Here is a 9,956-nt window from a genome sequence, read left to right as displayed (position 1 = left end):
TCCAGTGAGGAAAAAATCTTCCAGTTTTGTAAACAATCTGCAGGAGAAATGATATTCTGCTATTCTCAGAGTAATGAATGCGGCTTTTAACTACGGTAAATATTCTACCCGCAATGTGGAAATTGCTCATCTTTCTAAGCAGATTCAGAAAAGACAGACACAAGTGGGATCTCAGCATGACTGGATATAAACATCTCTTGCTTATCACGCCGACAGAGCGAGAAGGCTCTACATGTCACTTCAGAAGGTTTAAATAAGCAAGAAGAAAAATAGAATTAATTAGTGGAAAATGCCAATTAATAGCATGCAAATCAACAGGAAATCAAAAAGATACATTCAGCTAAAAATAGTATTTTATGGCGATGTGTTAGAAGAAAACAAAACAACTGCGCTATGATTATTTCCTTCTTACAGTAAACAAAACACACTCATCTCAAAGTTCCATTTAGCTGAATACACTCTCCTCTGGTCTCACAAAGTGACCAATGACACACAACTAAGGCAGACACTTTTTGTGGTTCTCAGTGACTCGGAAAGTTGCAGTGGATGACATGACTCAATGAATAACCGTTCAAACGCGTTAATCACATTATCACAGGGCATGTAGAAGGTACTGAGCTCGCAGGAGTGATAGTTCATACGCATTACACAAACGGATGAGCTGATGAGGCTTTTAGCACCAGCTCGAAAGAAGTTTACACAAAGGGACATGGTGTCACATGAGCATGGCTAGCAATGTCTTCTGACAGCTCAAGGGTGCCTGGGAATTACTACCCATTACCATAGAGGCAGCCATAAATGAAGTTTTACAAGGTTGCTGACAGTGTGTCAGAACACTCCTTATACACAACCCAGTGACTGCAGCAGTGTGAAGTCATCAAAATGATAGTAGTCCCACTGTAGCACAAAGCAGACTCTTTTTTTTGTCTGTTTTGCCACATCAGAAAATTGACAGTGAAAGGATCCTATGTTATTATAGGATTCATTCATACCTGTTAATCCACAATGGATCCAAAACAAAACTGGGACCTGCACAATATTTCCTGAACAGCAAATGAGTTTTCCATAGAAGCCTATGGTGGAAACACAAGAAACAGAAGAGAAGCAAGGTCCGGGCACCAGATACGTTGCAGTAATCATCAATTTATTTCATCCCACCAAACAGATACAAATCACGGCTGGTCTGACAGCCGTTTCGCAAAAAACACTTGCTTCTTAAGAGCAGGGTCTCTGAAGAAGCAAGTGTTTTTTGCGAAACAGCTGTCAGACCAGCCGTGATTTGTATCTGTTTGGTGGGATGAAATAAATTGGTGATTACTGCAACGTATCTGGTGCCCGGACCTTGCCTCTCTTCTGTTTCTTGTGGAATATTTTGCCCGGAGGCATAGTGTGTTGTTCACCTGGACCCCCCACCATAGGCTGCCAAGTGTGTCTACTGACGATTTCTTAGCTCTCCAATCTGTAACTATGGTGGAAACACATCTGCTCCAGACTACAACGGACCATTGGAGCAGGAACTAAAGTCCATTTCTGCTAAGCATTGGAGATCCAGCACTAGTGGAAACCAAGCCTCAGACTACAGAGAAGTTACCCACGTGATTCTTATGCACGCAAGTACAGCTATCCGTTTCACCGCAGAGTACAACACAAAAGCTGAAGGAGTCCTCTTACCTATCCATTCCTGACCAGTACATTCCTCCTCTGCTATATGCCCATCTCCTTCAGCAAACCCCCCTCCCCCCCCCCCCAAAACACACATCATTGGTTCAAAACAGTAACTGCCATTTACCCAACTTACAGTAGCAGGAAAAAAATGTCAGGGGGTGGGTCTTGTGACACCACAGCCTTTGTCAAGGTCTGTCAGAAGCCAATCGGTTTCCACAGACATGGAATGATGTCATGTTTAGAAATAACTGTGCAAACGTGAAGGAGACAGGAAATCTGCTGCAACATCCAGATTTGCCCATCAGAAACATGCAAATAAGTGATTCCAATGATGTCTGTACTGTTCTCTGAAGGAGAAATTGGATAGCTGCAAAATCTCAAATTAGTACTATCACACCAAATCAGGGGACACATTGGTCCTTTTAGGCAGGGGTGCCCAATAGGTCGATCGCGATCTACCGTTCGGCCGCATCATGTAACATTTTGTGGCTGGCAGCTGTCAGAATCTGCTGCCAGCCGCTGGCCAATAAGAACAAGAGGCGGAGAGGAGAGGGGCGGTACAGCCGGAGAGTAGAACGCGGCCTCGACGTCATAGCTGGGGGCGGCGCTGGGCATGGGCACAATGCGTCAATGCATGCTGCCCCGCCGCCCCCTTCGCTTGCCGCACTCCGGAGGCACTCGCAGCGCGGCTGATGGAGGGGAGACCAGGAGGAGCCCCAGACACCGCCGCTGGAACTGGTGGGAGGTGAGTGGCCCCTACGCCTACTAGGGCTGCACGGTTTTTCGGTTTACAACCGAAACCGCGGTTAAAGGCAAGACGATCTGCTGATCGTCAGTACCTTCGGTTTTTCGGTCCGCTGTCTGTAACATTTTGCTTCTGGCCCCGCTGTGCGCGGATTGGCCAGAAACAGTGAATATGTATAAGTGTTAATGAGCGGGGGGCGGATCCACTAGAGCGAGCGGCCGGGCACATCATACAGCATTACCTATCACTGGCTAGCGATGGAATGACGGCAGCGGTAGGCGGAGCTGCCGCTGCCGTCATTCCATCGCTAGCCAGTGATAGGTAATGCTGTATGATGTGCCCGGCCGCTCGCTCTAGTGGATCCGCCCCCCGCTCATTAACACTTATACATATTCACTGCTTCTGGCCAATCCGCGCACAGCGGGGCCAGAAGCAAGATGTTACAGACAGCGGAACGGGCAGTGCGGACCGTGAGCAGTGAATATGTATAAGTGTTAATGAGTGGGGGGTGGATCCACTAGAGCGAGCGGCCGGGCACATCATACAGCATTACCGATCACTGGCTAGCGATGGCATGACGGCAGTGGTAGGCGGAGCTGTACAGAGCATACAGCTCCGCCTACCGCTGCCGTCATTCCACTAACTACACTATACCTGGCTAACTATACTAAAGGCCCCTGCACCTAACTACACTATACCTGGCTAACTATACTGAAGGCACCCACACCTAACTACACTATACCTGGCTAACTATACTAAAGGCCCCTACACCTAACTACACTATACCTGGCTAACTATACTGAAGGCCCCTATACCTAACTACACTATACTGAAGACATGTATACCTGCTACCTAAATGTTGGTAGATCTCCTGGACTCGGCAAATTTTAAAGTAGCTCGCGGGCCGAAAAAGTGTGGGCACCCCTGCTTTTAGGTATACAAATGTGAGGAAAGCTATCTGTATTTTTAATTTATGGTCTGAGATACGATATCTTTATAGATTTGCACAGTCACATGTTCTACAATGACCACTTCCTCAGTATGAACAATTGGCAAGGAACCTTCACAGCCTTAAGTTACCAAAGCTAAAAACGCTGTGAAGTTCAGCGCACATCCAATCAGATACAGAGAGGATCCTATTTTACATGTGAGAACCGGACTAGACGCTTGAAGTAAATAGTAATGATTTACTTATTTGGGATCTGGTCCGCTTCTTCAGGCATATTTCCAGATGTAAGCTGAAGTAAAACACTGATGCAGGTAAATAGTAAACACAAAGATGACAGTTGTGTTGGTTACTGTTTAGCATTTAGAGGTCATGTGATCAGCAGGTATGTATGGTTAATTGTATGGTGTGTGGCCACCTTAACTCTTTCGGGCAGGGAAAGAAAAAAAAAGGAGCACAGCATAGTTATTGGTGTGCTTTGCACTGTGCATATACAGGTTCATCATCACGTCAACTCGGATGTCCTTCAACCACAGAAAAAACAAAAATACGTCAATAAACTAGATCACTGAACTGGTAAAAAGGCAAGTAAAATAATAGGCACTGCTGCGGTGTTCATGGTCCCATGTCTTCAGCTATGTAGTTCAGGTACACCCTCACTTGCTGTGACCCTGCCCACCAGTTGGGGTGAGTTATCCGAAACAGAATCCCATAGCTCATGATCTCTAGAATTGAAGGCGTGGAAACACATGTAATGCACATTATTTCATGGACCCCTCAAGCGAAAAACTCTGGTATTTTCAGTCAACTCTAAAAAAAAGACCAACACATTTTCAAATTCTGCTGCACACTATAACTGCTGAATCAGAAAAGCTGTACATGTCTCCTGCCCAAATAGCCTTGGTGGAGCAAGGAAGGACTGATCCAAACTGGAAGATGGGTGTGGCCTCCTGCTCCTCTTCACTCCAACCCTCCCTGCAGAAAGTGCATGCTCCATCACTCCCACAGGCACAGAAATAGGATAGCCAGATTATGTTCTGCATACATACATGCATCCAGTATCTCTAGCCATGTTAAAGCGGACCTGAACGCAGAACTCTCTCTCTCTGCTGTAAAAGATAAGCAACAGCATAATAACCTTTAAAAAAAAATCCTTGTAACGGCTTATAGAGTTTCTACAGAGACCAGGCAGATTGGTTACTTCTGGGTAACCTGGGAGCACAGAAAGGGTAAACTTCCTGTGTTTACATATTAGCTCAGAATTTGACAGACAGCTGACAGCTCAAATTACACAAGTTCATTATTTGCTTAGAATGGAGTATTAGACAGGCTGTTCTCTATAAATACACACAGGGTTGATTTCTCTGTGTTTTTCTTGTCTCCTGTTCAAGAGTTTAGGTCCGCTATAAGTATGGACTCACTCCAAATTATTACCGACTTGTGCGGGACTGCTACACTCATGAAGCATCAGTTACATCTGTGTAATAATGATATGAACTGTCCTTTTTTAGTGGATTTCGACAACCCATTTAAAAGCAAAATAACACAACTGCAAGAAATGCAATTCAAAAATTATTCTAAATTTCATATTTTGTATGGATTTTCCAGTTTTAAACTTCAAACCAATAAAGCTATAATAGATCATAGGAACCCCCAAGTAGCTTCATTAAGAAGGCACAGTTTTGTTTCTCGTGGAAATAAACTGCCAAGATCAAATAATCAGAAATTACAATGCACAACATTTACAATCCATGTGCTCATGGAAGAATGGTCCCAAATTCAGGTTACTCTAATATAAAGAATAACTGTACCCACCTAGAAAAAAACAAAAACAAACTGTTACATACTCGCCTAAGAAGAGGGAAAGCTCTGGATCCTATAGAGCCTTCCCAGTCCTCTCTCTGTCTACTGGTTTCACCGCTGGGCCCTGTTCAAATCTCCTGCTGGCTGTATCTTTTGGTCTCCTTGGAAGGCTTCAGAAGTACTCGAGTATCAGAGTTCTTCCGAAGATGAGCTGCTCCGTACTACACGTGTGTAAGTCTGTGCTCGGAAACAAGCACTTTGGAAGCCTTCTGAGGAGGCCCAAAGGTTTCCTAGATATGAAAGTTGAATTGCCGCAATGAGGGCCCGGCAGTGGAACGAAGGAACCAAGAGATGACTGGAAAGGCTCTATAGGAACCAGAGCCTTCCCTTTTGAGTATGTAACTTTTTTTTTTTTTTTAGGTGGGTTCAGTTATCCTTTAAGAGAAAGGCAGCATCCTTGCCATAGCACCATAAGGATCCCCCCAATCTAACTACTACATTCTACCGCAGAGGTACAATTATACCACCTGTTTGTCTGTTTAGAGATTCACTTCCCCGAAGCTTACTGATCACGTCAATATTCCTGAGTATTATTATAAAAAGACCCCTTCCACCAAGATGAAAAAGATCACAATGGAGAATCACAATAAAAAGGGGGAGGGGGAATAAAGTTACCACAATTTACAAGTGCAAATATTTTCCAAAGTATGATGTCCTTGTTTAACCGAGTCATTGGCTTCCATTCGCAATGACCCAACAAGTCACTCATTTAAAATACTCTGCAAGACCGAGATTAGATTTTTCAGTCCATAGATGTATCCAGTGTCTTTCCCGTTATTTGGAAACACATGAGCAAAATCAATCATCCTCACATCCACCTGCGAGCTTTCCCTGGGCTCTGTGGAAACGTGACAGAAAACATTTTCCAGTTTAGACAGGCGATTGCCATTTAGATGTTCCAGTGGAACATTTTGACTCTTCCACGATCGATCTTGCTCTACAGATTCTCCTTCCGTGAAAGCCTGGCTGTGAAGCCTTTTAGGACAGGTTTTCTTCTGCGTCGTATAGCTCCTGGGTATTTTCTTCTCTGTACGTTCCTCTTCCTTCCCACCACCCATAGAGCTCACCATGTTAATGTTGTTATTACACTCTGGCACCTCAACATCTGTAAACAACTCTTTAGGGATGTCAATCTTATCCAGGATTTTACCATCCACTGGGCTTTTAGGGGTCTGTGGATAGGAAGCATCGTAAACAAACAGTAGGGAACTTGCATAAAAATGGAGGATGTCTTGGTTCTCAAACCAATTAAGAATTAGCTTCACTTTCTGGAGACAAACAGAAACTGCATCCTTCCTCAGACAGCAGCCATTATGGAAGAACTTGGAAATACCTAGGAAGCAGAAGACAAATATTAACCACTTAAAGACAACTGGACGAATATATTGTCCAGGGTTGTTGTGGAGAGTGCACCACCAGTTTGCTACTAAATGAGGCACATGTGGTATCATTTTAACCGTGATGAGCTGTAGAATTCATTTTGGTGTGTCTAAAAGCTGTGACCCATGTCACATGAAAATTAGGTAGGGACAAACTCAATCAAACATAAAAAGTCATTTTCAGAATTATGAACAAACTTGGGAAAGTTTTAGCGACACTACATGAGACATATGTGGTATCATTTCAACCATGATAAGTAGTAGAATAGAGTTTATAAAGAGTTTTACGGTTGAGGTCCATGTCTCTTGTATTCTTTTTAGTCACAAACTGAATCAAAAGAAATTAAATTTCGCATATTCTGTACCAAAATAAAAGACTTGTAAAATGAAAACAAAGTGACAGAATATAAAAGAAAAAAAGATATAGGGTTACCTTAGGAACCTGGCTTTTTAAATATTTATGCCATGAGGGTATATTACTATTATTTTTGAAAATAAAGTCTTATAATCATCGATAGTGTACAATAAGAAAGCAAAAGACAAAAAAAAAAACTAAAAAAAGACGCCTTTATTTCTAAATGCAATATTGTCACCATACATTGTGCTAGGAACATAATCTAAATGTTGCAATAACCAGGATGAATGAGCAAATAAAATTAGTGGGTTTAACTTATAGTATATTTTTTCCTTTATTTTCCCTTTAAAATGCATAGAAAATAAGGTGATTGCTAAACAGAATTAACACACACTAAAAGCCTAATTCGTCCTAAAAAACACAATATATAGATCATTTTGGTGTAATGAGTAGTAATAAAGTTATTGGCGAATGAATGGGAGCAGCGCCTATATGTGAAAATTGCTCTCGGGCTGAAGTGGTTAAAAACATTTTTCTTACAAATATGGCAATGAATTTACATTCCCCTATTTTTAGAGAGGATGGCTGTATAAAGTGGAGAAAGTTTATTAGCAGGCATATAAAATGGTTTATGTTTGCCCAAAGATGTGGAGCAGGAACATGTTCCCAGCATATAGGGTACCAATTTGTTAATATAAGCACAGTGTTCTCCCCAGAATTTTTTTCCAGCCATGTGGCTTGAAAAAGTAGCTGGGTGTGGCACAAGGGGGGAATGAACGGCCAGCACAACTCTGATTACAGCACAGATCCTGGGGATAACACTTCAAGAAGAAATACAAGGGCAGAGGGAAACGGGAACTCATGCAGTGCTGCTTTCAGAATGTCTGTGGTGAAATAGTATTTTGCAAGGACAGAGATAGGCTGACAGTTTTGACAGTGGCATCATTATGTGTAGTGGAAGTGGGTTAGTAAAGAATGTAGGATGTGGTTTTGCAAGTGATGCAGTCATACTTTAGTGATTTTCAAATAATTTAAAAGGACACCTGAAGAGAGAGGTGTATAGAGGCTGCCATATTTATAAGCTTTTAAACATTAACATTTGCCTGGCATCCTACATAATGTGGCCCTATCCACCAAGGCATCTCCGAGGTTAATTCACACAACTCACCCTCTTTCACAGTCTCTTTTGTTAAGGTCCTCCCATAGTGCTGGTTTTGAGTTTCATAGCTGTCAGAATCAATATGGTACACCTAATAAAAAGCACAAAAAGAAACATAAGCAGACATCGTCAACTTCAGATCCCTCCAAAACCTTTTTATTTGTGCACTCGGCTTGTGCTACTGTCAGACCATTATGTTGTACATCTGCCAATACTCAAAGAAGCCATCAAGCCTGGCGATAGGCACTTCTGGCCCTAATGCTCAAATATGGTATTCAGGTGCAGTGTGTGTAAGCAGCTGCCTGGCCTCAATTCAACTATGCAGAAAGATAGGAAGATGGGCTGAGAAACTTATTTACAGTAAGCGTTGACTGACAATTTTTAATATAATGTTCTATAATAAATAATGTACATATAAATGCGTGTCGCCTAAGAAAGACTTGCAATTAACGAGGTTTAAATTACTACAGCATTTCCTAATGAGCAGAACCTCACAGAGGTGATGGATACAGAAAAACAAGGCAAAACACTGCCATCTAGTGCAGAATGCTGAACATAAAAACTGGAATAATTGCCAGAAACATATAAAAATGCATAGAAAGGCTCAGATCGCTCTGCCTACAGCTAAAAGGGCAGGAGTCTGACAAAAAGGCCCTCATTTAATTGTATTAAAGCTGTCTGAAGCGAAAATAAACGTACGATATAATAATAATTGTATGCGTAGTACAGCTAAGAAATAGAACATTAGAAGCAAAGAACACAGTTTCTGTTTTCCAGTACAGCAAGAGGCCGCTGGAGATAAGGTTTTACTGCAGGAAAGTTTAAAGGGTCATTATTTCTGCTTTGCTTTATAGTCCAAAGCACAGAGTGTGCTTTAAAAATGAAACAGTGACAGAATGATGCAGTGACAGAATAAAACACGAATGTCTTCTCTTTGCTACGAATGTTCTATTTCTTAGCTGTACTACACATACAATTCATTACATCATACGTTTTTTTTCCGCTTCAGGTTAAGTTCATCTAATGGCTCGTTGCTCCTATTATTAGCCTAGAAATACAAGGGTGCAAAATGGCCGTCAGGCAACATGTCACCTAGCAACACAGTGTGCCGCTACATTGCCAAGATGCACTTCTTTGATGAATTTTACCATGTGATGTACCAGTAAACCATTAATGAATCAACATCAGCAAAGGTAAAGAGCCAGAATCCAGTTTATTTTCTGCTCCATTGACAAGTTTAGAAAAATGCTCAAATACCTTTTCTTCAACTTAAAGGGATACTGTAGGGTGGTCAGGGGAAAATGAGTTGAACTTACCCAGGGCTTCTAACGGTCCCCCGCAGACATCCTGTGTCCACGCAGCCACTCACCGATGCTCCGGCCCCGCCTCCGGTTCACTTCTGGAATTTCAGACTTTAAAGTCTGAGAAGCACTGCGCCTGCGTTGCCGTGTCCTCAATCCCGCTGTTGTCACCAGGAGCGTACTGCGCAGACACAGACCATACTGGGCTTGTGCTATACACTCCTGGTGACATCAGCGGGATCGAGGACACAGCAACGCAGGCGCAGTGGTTTTCAGACTTTAAAGTCTGAAATTCCAGAAGTGAACTGGAGGCGGAGCATCGGTGAGTGGCTGTGCGGGCACAGGATGTCTGCGGGGGACTGTTGGAAGCCCCGGGTAAGTTCAACTCATTTTCCCCCGACCCCCCTACAGTATCCCTTTAAACAGTGGCTGTCACATGAATGCCACTGCTCCTTGTAATCCCCCATTCCACTTAAAGCCCACAGCCAGGACCACACCCCTGCAGTGTAAAGCACTGCCTTCATTTATTCCAACAGGAGGGGC

The 9,956-nt window shown here is 42.8% G+C and overlaps 1 protein-coding gene across 1 annotated transcript in view; it reads right to left on the bottom strand.

Annotated features, from left to right (window-relative positions):
• Window positions 1-3,092: 3,092 nt before the first annotated feature.
• The window catches only part of LOC137536701 (inositol polyphosphate multikinase-like), a 20,857-nt gene continuing 13,993 nt past the window's right edge, over window positions 3,093-9,956 (bottom strand). The window contains exons 4-5 of the mRNA XM_068258930.1: window positions 8,122-8,203; window positions 3,093-6,552 (exon numbers count right to left, since the gene is read on the bottom strand). Of these exons, the coding sequence (XP_068115031.1) occupies window positions 5,921-6,552; window positions 8,122-8,203 (714 nt within the window). The 3' untranslated portion in view covers window positions 3,093-5,920. The remainder of the gene's footprint in view (window positions 6,553-8,121; window positions 8,204-9,956) is intronic.

Source organism: Hyperolius riggenbachi, chromosome 10 (assembly GCF_040937935.1).
Source record: "Hyperolius riggenbachi isolate aHypRig1 chromosome 10, aHypRig1.pri, whole genome shotgun sequence".
Classification (NCBI taxonomy): Eukaryota; Metazoa; Chordata; class Amphibia; order Anura; family Hyperoliidae; genus Hyperolius; species Hyperolius riggenbachi.
This window is presented reverse-complemented; position numbering and strand designations above follow the sequence as displayed.